At 37.2% G+C, this 16,163-nt stretch overlaps 1 protein-coding gene across 5 annotated transcripts in view; it reads left to right on the top strand.

The window, feature by feature from the left end:
• Positions 1 to 16,163, top strand: part of LANCL1 (LanC like glutathione S-transferase 1) — a 40,015-nt gene that overhangs the window by 10,672 nt on the left and 13,180 nt on the right. For all 5 annotated transcript variants that reach the window (XM_077154980.1, XM_077154981.1, XM_077154983.1 and 2 more), the window contains exon 4: positions 11,659 to 11,866. In XM_077154980.1, the coding sequence (XP_077011095.1) occupies positions 11,659 to 11,866 (208 nt within the window). The remainder of the gene's footprint in view (positions 1 to 11,658; positions 11,867 to 16,163) is intronic.

The following is a 16,163-nucleotide window of genomic DNA, read 5'->3' as shown; positions in this document are numbered from 1 at the left end:
ACATTCATTTTACAAACTATTTACACTTTAAAATAAAAAGCCAAGATAATTTCGTGTAGAAACAGAGGATATAATAGAGTGATGAGAGTGAGGTTAATGTGGGCTTTTTAATAAAATTCAGACAGCATTTCTTCTGAAGTCTGACATATTTACAAACAAGAATGTCACCTGTGGGTTGTCATAGCGCAATGTTAAAAGTTCTATACCTGACTTCTAACTTTTTAAATCTCGATAGAAAGCTAAAATGCCTTGACCCTAAGAAAGAGAGGAGGGAAGAATGTTAGAAATCCCACAGCTGTGGCACTTAGCGCCCATATGGCATATTAACATAAATTCCTCTTTTCTCATAGTTATCCAGGAATGAGGTATTGTGGATAATCAGATTTTCAAGCAGTAATTGAGAGTTATAAAATTACTAGTGTACTACATTAATGTTCAAAAGCAAGAATTCATTGAATGAAAAATATATTGAACATATTTTGGTTCCTCAAGGAGTTGAAGATTATTGATAGGAAGTTTTGTGATGGTTTGTTGAAGGACAGCAGTAAAGATTAAAACACAGATCCTGTTGATAAAATGTTGCCATGGTTGGCATTTGAATGACAGGAGCGAGAGTGTGTGGGCATGTACACAAATAACTAATGTTATATTCCAGGCACTGTTCTAAGTGAATTAATTAATGTAAACCTCAGAAGAGCTCCATGGCATGGATGCCATTCATAATCCCCATTTCACAGATAAGAAAACTGAAACAAAAAAAGGCTGAATACCTTGTCCAAGGTTGCACAACAAGGAAGTAAAAAAGTGTAGGATTCAACCCCAGAGAGCCTGGCTCCAGAGTCCTACTCTTTACTCTTTGGTGTGTGTGTGTTTTACTCTCAACTTCTACATTTGGGTTTATGTATACATTTTATAAGTGAAGAAGATCTGCTTGAACTATAGGATGGGATGGTTTGAGTAATGGCAACACAATACTCATGCTATACAAAACTTTTAGAAATGGCTACTGACTAGTCAGGTTTGAGTGTTTTATTAAAAAAAAAAAAAAAAAAAAAAAAGTCCTGATACAGCTTGAAAGGATTTTGGAAAGAAGGAAGAAAAAATGACTTGTTACACAGGCAAGAGCAATTACTATCTAGAAGTAAGAAGTTATTTAGGATTGGTCACCAAGTGTTCTAGTTTGTTAACTGCCAGAATGCAATATACCAGAAACAGAATGGCTTTTAAAAGGGGGAATGTATTGTTAGTTTACAGTTCTAAGCCGAGAAAATGTCCCAATTAAAACGAGTCTATAGAAATGTTCAATCAAAGGCATCCATCCAGGAAAAGATACCTTGGTTCAAGAAGGCCGATGAAATTCAGGGTTTGTCTCAAGTGGAAAGACACATGGCAAACACAGGTCTTCTCTCTCATCCGGAAGGGCACATGGCGAACATGGCATATCTGCTAGCTTTCTCTCCTGGCTTCCAGTTTCATGAAGCTCCCTGGGAGGCATTTTCCTTCTTCATCTCCAAAGGTCACTGGCATCTGTGGACTCTCTGCTTAGCGGTGCTACAGCATTCTCTGCTCTCTCAGAATCTTTTCCATTCTCCAAAATGTTCCCTCTTTTATAGGCCTCCAGAAACTAATCAAGACCCACCCAAATGGGTGGAGACATGTCGTCACCTAATCCAGTTTAACAACCACTCTTGATTAAATCACATCTCCAGGAAGATGATTTGATTACAGTTTCAAACATACAGTATTGAATAGGGATTATTCTGCCTTTATGAAATGGGATTTAGATTAAAATGTGAAAGGGGACATACATCCTTTCAAACCAGCACAGCTGGTTTCAGGATAGAAAATTAATTGGGCCAAGCAAAAATTTTATAATCACTGCTTATATTTGAAAAGGCTTATTGAGGATCTTCTTGAGTGAATTATCATTAGTAGTCTGAAATCAGTCAGTACTTCTTGCAGCTGTTAAGTGATATTTGACATGAACAGCCTTGGTTCCTTTCACCCAAATCCTCCTTTGTAAAATTTATTACAGTGAAGTATAAAGCATCATGATATTGATGTTTGACATATACCAGCAATAAGTATTAAGTTGTTCATTTTTAGCCTTAATCCTTTCCCAATAGATGTACAGCAGTTCTTTACAGCTTGGGTACAGGAAAAGCATTTTGGTTATTTAGGTGCCCCATCAAGAAATGTTACATATGCCTGTGTACGTAGCTAACAGAAAAGTAGCAGGCATGGGGGCCCTATATGATCAAGACAAATGTCAGCTACAGAGTGTTCCCAGCTGGTGTCCATAGATCTGTGAAGATTCACTGGAAAACATAATCCCACAAGCCAATGGGTTAGTCTTTGTTTGGTTCCAGGTAGATCATAGGTTCTCACTTTTTAAAGTGTTTTACAGAATTGAAGCACAAAATAATGATGAATTGTTATTCTAAAGCATTAAACAATTGGATGAAGTGATCTTGTGTTAGAAATAAGCGTTTATAGAAAAAATTGCTTCCTCTGCAGATAATATAGTATAAGTAAACCCAAGGGATGGTTGATTTCACCAGTGTCTTGAAAAGAGAATGAGAGAACGTGCTAACCCTCATTTAATTTCATTTCCCCCTCCCTCACTTTAACTATGATGATTCCTAAGGGAAATGATGATCAGCACACACTTTAAACACATACACACACGGAAGACTTTAGGGGCTTTAGTTCTAAAAGACATGACCTAATCTTCTATAAACGACTCACAAAGTTAATGAGGCTAAGATTGTCATATATTTCCTCTTTTTAAGTCCTAGATAACATTTTAAGAAAGAGGATATGCAGAGTAACCCCTAGAGTAATATTAACTTGCACTTCAAATGCAAGTCATTATAGTGTTTCAAGATGCGATTCCTCTGATCTGCCTAATGTATATAACCTTTGAGCTCTGGCTTGAGCATGTGGGTCTCAATTACTGCTGACAGCAGACTCGTTTTAAAGACATCACCCAGGCCAGGTGTTTTCTCTTTGCAATTTGATCTGCTTGTAAGTAGAGCCAGTATTTCAATGTCTACTTTGAGCCCTGACCAAGTAAGTGTTCTTCACCTTCATGAGAAGCACCTGTCACTCCCGACCAGCGCAATTAGAACAAGTGGAAGTAATTTAGGGCATGTCTCTACACCAAGTTTCTTAGAGTCCTTCACAGTGACCACTAGATAGATGAAGCTGCCAAGAGTGGTGCCTGTTTTCTGACTGTTGCAGTATAGAATATTGATGTTCTCTTAAATTGGATATTTAATAGGATATTAAAATTCTCTTAAATTGCTTACTGGACAAAATAACTGTAGGGTTTAGATGCCCCTCCGTGTCCTTGGCTGAAGCACAGAGAGCAAACAAAGTGTTTGTAGACAGATCAAGAGAATGGCAGGAGGGAGAGAAGATAGGCTCGATGCCATTGGGGATATATCTGAGCAACTTGCCTTCTAGAGAAACCCCAAGAATGCTGGGACCATGTCTGTCATTTTTTTCCAGTAACTTTATCACAATGCCATGGCCATAGTTAGTGGTCAAAAAGTATTTGTTGGATGAATGAATCAATGAATCAATGAATGAATGAAGAGTGTCCTGCTAATACCACTGTATTAGCCATCTGTATTTGTGCAAGCTAACTTGCAGAGCTGAAGTTTTATGGCAAAGGTTTTTATTGGTGTGAACTGGTTATAAAATAAATGAATAATGTTAAGAAGTAATCTCCAAATGCAGCAGTACAGGGATATTTTGAGAGGCTCATATTTCTGTAGAGATGTTTATCATCTCCATATAAATTTGACATGCAGCAAGGTCTTGATTAGTCAAGTTGAATAGGACTAATGATCCTTCAGAAATTCAGAAGCTTAGTATTAATTGTTTCTCAAAAGCTGGTTGTATTGTTGGGGATAAATAGCTGAGTAAGGAAATTGCCGATTTAGAAGTGTCCCTAAACACTTTACTCTTACATCTCAGGGTACTAACTACAGAAGGAAACAGACTAGAAATATTTGGTTCAGGGTTTCCATTCCAAACGCCTGGAACTGATTTCTGTTTCAACAGTTTTATTTTTTCTTCATAGTACACTGTCCTTTCTTGCACTTTTCGACATTTTACATGACCAAGAGATTGCAAGTCTGAACTGTGAGACAGTGCCAGACTTCCTGAATTTTAAAGTAGAACTGCATCTATCCCTGATGTTCAGAGCAGGGCTGTCCGGAGAACCTTCTGGACGTGGCAGCAGTGTTCCTCTTCTGTCCCGGACAGGAGCCTCGAGCCACATGTGGCTACCAGACACTTGAGATTTGGCTGATGTGACTGAGAAATAATTGGAGAATCATTGAATATTTCAGTTAACACATCCCCACACATTTGGAGGACATTTGGCCAGACTTCTCTTCCCTGAACCCCAGATTCATACATCCATTTGCCTCCTTGACATCTCCACTTAGATGTTGTATTAGTCAGGGTTCTCCAGGGAAATACAACTGACAGGAGATATATGCATATACATATATATATATATGCACACACACATACACAATGCATATATACATGTTTAAGGTATATATTATAAGATGTATAGGAATTGGCTCATGTGATTGTGACTATGGAGATGGGTAAGTCCAAATTTTATGAGACAGACTTCAAGCTGGGAATGTCAATGAAGATTTTTTTCCTTTTTCTAAACAGTTTTACTCATACAGCATACAGTCCATCCTGATTGTACAATCAGTGGCTGTGGGTATAATCACAAAGGTATACATTGACCACTACAATCAATATGAGAACATTTGCAGTTCTTCCAAAGAAAAAAATCCCATACCCCTTATATGCCCCTATAATTGACGTTTAGCTTTGGTATAGTGCCTTTGTTACAGTTAATGGAAGAATATTACAGTGGTACAGTTAACTGTAAATCTTATCGTACATCAATGGTATTTTTTCCCTATGGCATCCTATTATGAACACCTTGTATGGCAGCTTACGTTTGTTCTAGTTCATGTAAGGACTCTGTTATATTCATACCATTAACCTCCATCTTTGCCCACTCTGGGTTTCACGAAGTTATACAGTCCTGGTTTATATCCTCTAGCTTTCCTTCAGGTGATATACATGACCCCAGCCTTCCTCTTTCAATCATACTTACACTATACTTAATGGTTACTCTTAGGATGGATTGTATGGCATGTCAATAAAACTGTTTAAAAAACATTATTGTGCTGCCATCACACACTATTGTGCCTCTCATTTCAAGCCTTTAAAAATGAACCTTATTGAACATTCTGTACCCCTTAATCATCAATTGCCCATTCTCTGCCCACTCTCTGTCTCCTGATATCTTATGTTCTCAAATTTAATTCTCAGAGTTTGCTCATTATAGTTAGTTCATATTAATGAGACGATACAATATTTGCCCTTTTGTTCCTACTTATTTCACTCAACATAATGTCCTCAGAGTTCATTCACCTTGTTGCATGCCTCACGACTTCATTCCTTTCTGTAGCCATACAATATTCCCTAATATGTTTATACCACACTTCACCCTTCTGCTCATCAGTCGATGGATCTTTGGGTCGCCTCCATCCATTGGCAATCCTGCATAATGCTGTCATAAACATTAACGTGAAAATGTCTGTCATGTCCCTGCTTTCTTTTCTTTCTAGTATATATCTAGTAACAGGATTGCAGGATCAACCTTTTACTTAGCTTCCTGTGGAACTGCCACACTACCCTCCAGAGGTGCAACACTATTAAAAGTTAATAGTTATGCCTCTTTCCACATCTTCTCTAGCATTTGTAGTTTTCTAATTACTTTTTTAAATAGTTTTATTCATACACCATTTAATTCATCCTAAGTGTACAATCAATGGTTCCTGGTATAATCACATAGTTATGCATTCACCACCACAATATTTATGAGAACATTTCCATTTCTTCTGAAAAAGAAATTTAACTTAAATTTTATATCATTGAAAGTGTCAAAGTTCATCCAGTTTCAAAAAAGAGGGATAGGGATGGGGGGCAAACTTTTTTTTTTTTTTGGCCTGGGAAGACACCAGAAATTGAACCCCGGGTATTCTAGTTTGCTAGCTGCCAGATTGCAATATACCGGAAACAGAATGGCTTTTAAAAAGGGAAATTTAATAAGTTGCTAGTTTACAGTTCTAAGTCTGAGAAAATGTCCCAATTACAACAAGTCTGTAGAAATGTCCAATCAACGGCATCCAGGGAAAGATACCTTGGTTGAAGAAGGCCGATGAACTTCAGGGTTACTCTCTCATCTGGAAGGGCACATGGCGAACATGGCATCATCTGCTAGCTTTCTCTCCTGGCTTCCAGTTTCATGAAACTCCCCGGGAGGCGTTTTCCTTCTTCATCTCCAAAGGTCGCTGGCTTCCATGGACTCTCTGCTTAGTGGTGCTGCAGCATTCTCTGCGCTCTCCAAATCTCTTTCATTCTCCAAAATGTTTCCTCTGTAGGACTCCAGAAATTTATTAAGACCCACCCAAATGGGTAAAGACATGTCATCACCTAATCCAGTTTAACAACCACACGTGATTAAATCACATCTCCGAGGAGATGATCTGATTACAGTTTCAAACATACAGTATTGAATAGGGATTATTCTGCCTTTATGAAATGGGATTTAGATTAAAACATGGCTTTTCTAGGGGATATACATCCTTTCAAACCAGCACACTGGGTCTCCAGCATGGCAGGCAAGAACTCTGCCACTGAGCCACCATGACCTGCCCTAGAGTTTCTTTTTTAAAAGATAAAATAATTCTAAAACACTAAAAAAATTTGGAGCAAATATTTGCAATTAAATGCAATCAAAATTTAAATATCATTTAAACATTTTCTGGTCTGGAAGGATAGGTGAAAAGGTAGATCAAGGAAGCACATCTTACTATTTTACTTTTTGCTTAGTAAACAGTATACAAAGAAATTTTCTGCTATACAAATTTAAACTCAAGAATAAACTAGGCCAAGAAGACTTTGTGTCATACTTTAAAGAATTAGCATATTCTGTGATAAAAAGAAGAAAGAAGAAAAAAATTAAAAGATAAAATGCCATGCATCATCCTTTGTCAAGCACCATAGTTAGTTTTGGTGATTATCATAGAGACCAGTAGAAATGTCCTTTGGAGAATATATGAGTTTTTGGGAATGAGTTTATAATTGGATACAATGGTAATCTTTCCTCCCAAACCAGGTCCGCCCCTAGAGGTGATAGTCATCTCAGTGGATGGCATTATTGCCCTCTGACTGTTGAAGCTGAACATCTGAGAGTCATCTTGCATCGCCCTCGCTATACCTCTCCACCAGATTTCACTGATTTTACCCTCCAGATCAGTCTCACTGCATCTCTACTACAGCTACCCTGTCTCTCGCTCATATTCCAGAAACATCCTCCTGACTGTTCTTCCTGCATTCCAGATTCCACACATTTCCTTCCACACCTTACAGGGCATTTATAGTGAACTTTTTAAAACACAAATCTCGTGTTTTCCCCATGTTTGAAATGGTGCTTATCACATAAAATCCAAAATCCTTAACTAGTTTAGGAGATTTAGCTTTGGAGAGAGCTTTGTTCTTTAGGATTAGGCTCGTCAGTGTGAGGCAGTATACCTAAAATAACAGTGGCTTTAACTTGATAGAGGTCTCTTTCTTTCTCATTTAAGTAGGTAATCCAAAGACTGGTATAGCCCTTTCACAGTTGTCTGGGAGCTAGGCTTCTTTGATCTTAATGCTTTACCATCCTTATCAGAATTTCTGCCTCATGGTCTAAGATGACTCAACTACACTGTCACACATACATACCAACCAGAAGAAGAAAGGGAAAGCAAGAGCAAGTTCCCTACCTCCAAGAACATTTCCTTGCCCTATTACTCAATCCCATTGCTCAGAACTTAGTGACATGGCCATATCCAGCTGCAAAGAAGACTGCTGGGCAGCTGTGTACCCAACCAAAATCCAGGGAAAATACCGGAAAAAGGGAGATGCATTTAGGAGATCACTCAACAGTCTCTGTCACAAGATCTAAATCCTCACCTTCCAGAACAGAATGTGAGTCAAAACTGTCTGAAATAGAAAAATTTAAAATTAAGACATAAGCATATTATCAGATAAATGGAGGTCGATATTAAAGGAAATGGCTTAAATTGTCGAAAGTACTTGACTCTGGGAGGCAGAAACAGGGTGAGGCAGGAGACTGGTGTTTTGTGTTTTAAATCTTGGAGTAATATTTGACTTTTTCAAAGCAGAGCATGTTTTATTTTGATAAATTCTGAAGTGTATTTGAAAGCGTTGGCTGAGGCCAGACTTGTGAATATATATAAAGATTGGATGAGTTTCCCAGCACAGCCCTCAACGTTTTCTTTGTTTCCCAGCTTCCCAGCTAACTCCAATTCTAAGCTGTTTGTTATTTATGCAAGGTGAGGTGTTATATGCATAAATCTTGTCAGAGGTTAGAGGATCATTTAGGATCAGGTTCGAGACATTTGACCACAGGCAGTTCCTCCATTTGTTTCTATTATTAAATTAGGGTACATAGGGTACAAAATATTAAGGAGGCGTGAAATATCTTTGACAGTGTATTTTACCATATTTTCATGTCCTAGGCTGATTTACAATAAGCCTTGTTCAGGAACATTTTTTTTTTATTATTAATTTAAAAAAAACACAACATTTAGAAATCATTCCATTCTACGTATGCAATCAGTAATTCTTAATATCATCACATAGATGTATGATCATCATTTCTTAGTACATTTGCATCGATTTAGGAAAAGAACTAGCAAAACAACAGAAAAAGATATAGAATGATAATATAGAGAAAAAAATAAAAATAATAATAAAAATAAAAAATAGAAAAAATATATAAAAAAGAAAAAAAAAACAAAAAACCCAAACAAACAAACAAAAAACCTATAGCTCAGATGCAGCTTCATTCAGTGTTTTAACATAATTACATTACAATTAGGTAGTATTGTGCTGTCCATTTTTGAGTTTTTGTATCTAGTCCTGTTGCACAGTCTGTATCCCTTCAGCTCCAATTACCCATTATCTTACCCTGTTTCTAACTCCTGATGGTCTCTGTTACCAATGACATATTCCAAGTTTATTCTCGAATGTCGGTTCATATCAGTGGGACCGTACAGTATTTGTCTTTTAGTTTTTGGCTAGACTCACTCAGCATAATGTTCTCTAGGTCCATCCATGTTATTACATGCTTCATAAGTTTATCCTGTCTTAAAGCTGCGTAATATTCCATCGTATGTATATACCACAGTTTGTTTAGCCACTCGTCTGTTGATGGACATTATGGCTGTTTCAGGAACATTTTACTAATTGGTGATAGAGTGTCTCACTTCAAGCCTCTTTCATCAGTTGGTGTTTTGTGACAAGATATTCACCATAAACTGCAACCTGCAAAAGTTGCTTGTTTAAAATATATAAACACTGAGGCCCAGAAAAGAGTGAAGAAAGAAATGAAGTGTGAGGTTGTGGAATCCCAAAACAGTCCCATAGGAAGGAAACTAGAAGTATGATTCTCTGCTGATCAACAAGAAAAAACAATTTTTTATCCAAATGAATTATTGTGAGGCTTGAGAAATGATTACCTGTTTTTTCATTAGAAATACATCAGACCTTTACTGCAAACTTTAATGGGTTTTGTTTGCTAAGTATTTAGGCCAAGAGGAATTGTTGATAATGAGAGACAAAAGGTCTGAAAAGGAAAACAATCATTGGGCTTGTATTTAATCACTTTTTATTTTCTCAGATTTCAGTCATGTCATTATCTGGCTGTGGTGCTTACATAACTTAATTAAGGGAGTTCAGACAGCAGTGGGACTAGAAGAGTGAAATGAAAGGGTAACAAATTTAAAACGAATTGCCTGCAGAAGCGTGGTGTGGATTTAGATGAAGCCTATTAAGAAGCTAATTCTAGAAGTAGCTCTTGATATTGATCATTTGTGAGAAGGAGATTTTTTTTCTTACCCATATACTGCAGTTTTGTACACTTACATCCACAAAACCTTTAGTATTGGTACATGTGATCTTCAGCTTGTGGAATTACTAACACCATGCCACTTTGAAAGAGCAGACAAGGTTATTAACTTTGGCAGGAAATGAAAATTTAGCCATAATATACATGTGAAATTAAATTGCCTGTAGCACAAAGCTTTGGAGATTACCCATGCAAAATGAGAAAACTATCTAAATTTAAAATTGTCCTCTCAGTACAGTAAAAAGTAATTTTGCAGGCTGCATTTTTACTGCAGTGAAATCTGTGAAGATATTGGCTCTACTAATTTAGATTTAAACATAGACTCTGTGTCTTCTAAAAATAGTAAATGAGATGGAAAATACATTTTTAAGGGAAAAGTGAGTTTCTGGAAATGCCACAGGTAGGCAGACACCCTATTCCACATCTTGGAGTCTGCCCTGATACCTGCTAGCTCGAGAAGGAAGGCTGTATCTCCTGTGACAGGCATGGAGTAAGGACATGCAGATGACACCTCAGTTACATACAGCAAGCTTCATCAGTAGGATAAAGAAGCAAAGAGGTTAAGGCCCTGTAAGCTTGGTCAGGTGAAGGCACCTAGTTCTTTTGCTGTGGACGTGAGCCAATGGTACATGAACCTCATCTGTTGCTGATTACATCTGCAGTGGGCTAGGAGGCGTGCCTGCTGCAATGAATGGTGTTTGACTTAATTGGCTGGTGCTTACATGAGAGAGTTCAACGTAGCAGAGCCCAGGCAGCTCAGTATACCTCATCTGAGCACTTGCAACTCAGCCCAGGCCTTTGGAGGTGCAGAAAGAAATCACCCCAGGGAAAGTTGTTAGAACCCAGAGGCCTGGAGAGAAGGCCAGCAGAGACCACCCTGAGCCTTCCCATGTAAGAAAGAACCTCAGTTGAAAATTAGCTGCCTTTCCTCTGAAGAACTAACGAAATAAATCCCCTTTTATTAAAAGCCAATCTGTCTCTGGTGTGTTGCATTCCGGCAGCTAGCAAAGTAGAACAGGTCCAAAGCAAAAGTCATAGCATTATAGTTCCCAAAGTGGCTGGTCCTCAACAGAGGAAAAAAATGTCTTTTCAACTAACTTACAAACAACTTTAATAATTTTCTTACAATTCCTGCCTAGAGTGATACTGGGGTAGGGCGTCTGATTATTCTACCTGCCTTCTCATGTAGGAAATTATCTTCTATATGAAGAGAAATTGAATTTTTCTTCTCCTAGTCCTTGAATTTCTTTAGCTTATAAGACCAAAATAAATTTTTGTTTAATATTAGATAAATTTTAACATAGTTTGATGACCTATTATGTAACCATGAGGAAGACTATATTAACACAGTAATCAGTATGCAATGATTCATAGTAAACTCTGTTTCTTTATTGGCTAGGGTCCTAGAGTTCTTATTATGTGTTGTAATGATGAGGAAACTGAGAACAAGTAAGTGATTTGCTTAAGCTTGTTTCTTAAAGCTGCCTAGGATTTAGGACTGAGTCTAAGAACTGAGATCATCTATACTTCTAGATAATTTACGTATTTCCTACAGTTTATCAAAAGTCAACACTGCTGAGTAGGCAGTGCACCATAGCAATGCAATCAGCTCTGTTTTCTGTGCTCTTCAGGTATTGCTCTGCTTTACTTACATCTCCACGATGTGTTTGGAGACCCTGCCTACCTACAGATGGCACACGGCTATGTAAAGCAGAGTTTAAACTGTTTGACCAAGCGTTCCATCACCTTCCTTTGTGGGGATGCAGGCCCTCTAGCAGTGGCTGCTGTGGTATATCACAAGATGAAGAATGACAAGCAGGCAGAAGATTGCATCACACGGTAATCATTTTTCTTTTTGAGGATTATCATTAGATACTGTTAATGCAGTAATTCTGCATGTGTTAGCAAAAGAATATTCAAGAGAATTTACTTCTCTCTGAGCAGATAAATCTTACTTCTGTCACTTGATCAATTCTGACATTCCTAGGTTATGGTTAAGGAATAACTGTTGTAAACCCTATTATGTTGCAAGATATAAGGCGCAGGGACATGTTCCAGATCAAATATCGGTTCAGTAACAGAAATGAGGTCAGAAGCCTAATCATATGATTACTTATCTAAGGTGCTATCCAAGATCAATAATACAAAAAAATGTGGCTCACTTCCTGCTGGTGGCTGAGACCACAGAGTTGTTTAAAACTGCCTTTCTTAGGGACAAATGGCATGCAAAACCAGATTTCCATTTTAATATAAATAAGGGCTGTCCACTAGAAGCTGTGGTACATTATGAAGAGTTACTCAACTTTTGTAATAACAAGTTGCAATTATTGCCTCCAAAGGGTAATAGTTTACTTTGTGAAGAATATTAGTAGGTATTAAAAGAATAGGCAAGGTCTGTGTATTCAGAAAAATTGGGGAAACACCAAGAAAGTTCAATACAGGTCTTCACTGTAGGGCTACTCAGAGTCCTCTGTAGCCTATATACAGTGGGGGAAACGAGGGAGACTCTAGGGAGCAGCCCTGACCAAGCTTTAGTGAGCCTGGAAGGCCTGTTGTTCTAAGAAACACTTTATGGGATATGCTGCCATATATCAAATGGGTTTATTAACATTAAAACACTCTTAAGGGTAAGCTGAAATTCCCTGCCTTCTCCCCCTTTTTGATACCTTGGTCATAAAAGTGTTTTTGGTATTTGTATCTTTTTTAATTGTATGACATTTCAGCAGTATTTTATTTGCAGCCAATAGGCTAATTGAAGTTAAAATACAGAGTGTAGCTATGTATAAGAAAAAATACAGAATATGGATATGTGATAAGAAAAAAAACTTTAAACAACCACAGCTTTGATTTTTCAGATTTCTGGAGTTCTGGAAGAACAGAAAGACAAAAGGGGATTTTTTTTTTTTTTTTTTTTATGTTTTAGAGCTTGCTTCATCTTTTACATCACCTCCCTGTTAAGGGAAAACACTAAATTTTTTCAGTTCAGTTCTAGGAAATTAGAATTTATTTCATGTCACCAGTTATTTAATAAACCTCCTTCTTCAATAATGTTTGCTTTACTTTTTACCAAATCTTTCCTACATTACACCCCTTTCAGAATTCACAGACACTCAAATTCTCTATATATAGTGTTTGGAACTGTGCTCCACTGCCAGTATCATATCACATCTTACCTTTCCTACATTGTCTTAATGTTGTGGTCTTTCAGAATCATAATTTTGAGTTTTAGAGACGAAAAGGGCCTTAAATATCATCAAAAGGGTCTAATCCTTCCATTATAAAGACAAACTGAAATCCAAATATATCAGTGTTTCCTTAGGATAGAGGTTCTTCACTTTGGGCCCTGAGAATCTTAGGACTTCTGGAGATATATAAAATCCTCAAATTAGGATTTGATAGCACTAATGCTTTTTCTCAAAGGGATCTATGAACTCCCCAAAAGGTAAGAAACCCAGACCCAAGGTTACATACACTTAAAAAAAAAAAAAAAAGAATTGCTACTCTGGGGAGTATGTGTGTGTGTGTGTGTGTGTGTGTGTATAATAAGTATAGACATTTATTATAAGGAATTGGCTCGTGGAATTGTGGGTGATAGCAAATCCAAACTCTGTAGGCCAGAGGTTGGAAGTTCTGGTAATGGTGATTTTGAAGTCTTGAGTCTGAATACGTTAGGCTAGAAATTCAGGGAGGTGTATTCCAGAGACAGAATTCCTTCTAATCTCTGGAATCCTCAATTCTTTCTCTTAAGACCTCCAGCAGATTAGATGAGGCCCACCCCTGTTATTGAGGGTAATCTCCTTGATTTAGAGTCAACTGATTGTAGTTGCTAATCCCATCTACACAATACCTCCATTTTACACTTAGGCCAATGTTTGACCAAAGAACTGAACATCATAATCTATCCAAGTCAACACATAAAATTAACTGTCACAGGCTACCCTTTGTCAGCCTTGCATGCATACACATCTCCTTAAACCATACTTAATCTCCAGGTAAAGTCATTAACAAGGTCATCCTTCCGCCTAACATGATGCAGCTATCCTGTGTACAACTGAGAACGCATTAACCCTTTCCCAGAAGAGGATGCGAGTCCTTAGGCAATGTTCACTCTTCTCCTAGATATCGTGTAACTTAAACGCTATAATGTAAAGTTAATATAACTTATGTTATATGATAAGGGGATAAGAGATAAAAACAAAGATTATTTTCCCACACTCAGTTATATTAAAAACAAAATAAGGAAGAAATGCTTATAACTATTATAGTCCTTGTTTCTACAACTGGCCAGGTGGTTGTAGCCGGTATTTATAACTGCCTGCTTCTGCTACCCAATCCACGTTTCCCTTGCCCTCAGCAAACACCTCAGGTGGTCTTGGTTCTCTGCCTGGTGGAATAACCCAAACCTTTATTCTGATTACAACATAAATTGAACTGTTCTAATTTTCCATAAACTTTAATCTCAGGGCATGATGCTACTAAGAGTTGCCCTAATGGACCCTCTGTATTCCAGCCATAATCTTCCTTACCTCCATGTGTAGTAGCATTCCAGTTTCCCCTTGGTAATCAGGATCAGTCACTCCAGCTAGTATACTAATTCTCTTCTTTATCTGTTGATTCAGAGGCATAAGGAGTCCTGTATGGCTGGGTGGCAGTCTTGATTTCTAGGTCACTGGATTAGTTGTTGTGTACCCTGATGGAAGCATCCCTGCCTTTGGAACCAAGACCTCTAGACTAACAGAACATAAGGTTTCAGGGATGGGATAGGAAGCAAAAATGTTGCTAATAGAATTGAGTGGTGCCATTTCCATTTCCATCCACTGATTTCTGAGCCATGAATCCTAGCCATGGGAGGAACAGCACCATATATTAGATGATGATTTAGAGCATGTACCATTTCCTGGAGAGCATTGCCCTAGCTTTGCAAGTTTATTTGTCACCTAACTGGCGCCATAATTGAGTCTTTGTCTTATCTTATTTATACTATGTCCATTTTTACTGTCCCTTCTACACAGGGATAATACGATGCCACTACATAAATAGAGAGATCTCCCTGTTTTGCAGCCAGTTAAGTGACTAACCTGACATATATAGTGTTTTGGGGTTGGTACTTAGAATGATAAAGAACTTTGACTTTCTGGTCAGGAAAACGTATGCCCTTTCTCTTTTGTGGTATGATAAATCAGAAAAGGGATTCTTTTTAAAAAGTTGGAATTTTTTTTATAATGTAAAGCCAGAGCTCTCCCCAGTTACACCCTAGGGAAGTATTGCTAGGAGTGGAACAGAACTATCCTGTTTTTATATCTTTATTCTTCCTTCAGTGGCATTTTGGTAACTTGTCTCTTCTAAAAATTGGTTGCTTTTAATATCAACATATCAAAACAAATAAATGGGACTGCAATGATGTGTTTCTGGCTTTAAAAGTCTCTAAGAACACATAAAATAACCATTTTTATTTAGAAGTGCTATCATTTCATTATTTTATCTTGAGAATATAGCATGCAAAACATGCCTTTAGTCATCATCAGACCCAAACAATAAATTTTAGTGACTGGAATTAAAACCTAGGAAAACTGAATATTTTCTTTATTAAGTAAACTATAACGTATTATTTTAATGGAGTGGTCTGAGCCATACTGTAGATGTTTGGAACGTATTTGTCACCTACTTTGAACTTCCCAAACGTCAATGAGTTTGGCTGCAGAAAGCTTAGAATGCTTATTTTATATCGCCACCTAAAGGAATGGTGTTTTCTAATAGTGTTTTGATTGGTCTTTATTTCCGTAGAAACATCACTGAGTTAATTGAAATCATTGTTCTGCGTAAAACTCACATAGAGGAATGTTTAATATCTTCACATCATTGTCCCTTTTTTGAATAGTTCTGTCAGTCTTCTTTGCAAAAGTAATTCAAAGGTGTATATTTTATATCTAAATTCTATACAGGTTGATATAATTATATTAAACCTTGACATTGGGGTCAAGGATTAATTCTGTTTATTATAACAGTTCAGGTCATATCTAATAAGTAGATTTCATTTTCTTAAAGTTCCACTGTTACAGTTTTTCAGCATGAGAACAAGATAGAATTTTTCTTAATAAATGTTTTTAAATTATTTTAAAATAATAGATAATTATAT

The sequence above is a fragment of the Tamandua tetradactyla genome, chromosome 3 (assembly GCF_023851605.1).
Source record: "Tamandua tetradactyla isolate mTamTet1 chromosome 3, mTamTet1.pri, whole genome shotgun sequence".
Classification (NCBI taxonomy): Eukaryota; Metazoa; Chordata; class Mammalia; order Pilosa; family Myrmecophagidae; genus Tamandua; species Tamandua tetradactyla.
This window is presented reverse-complemented; position numbering and strand designations above follow the sequence as displayed.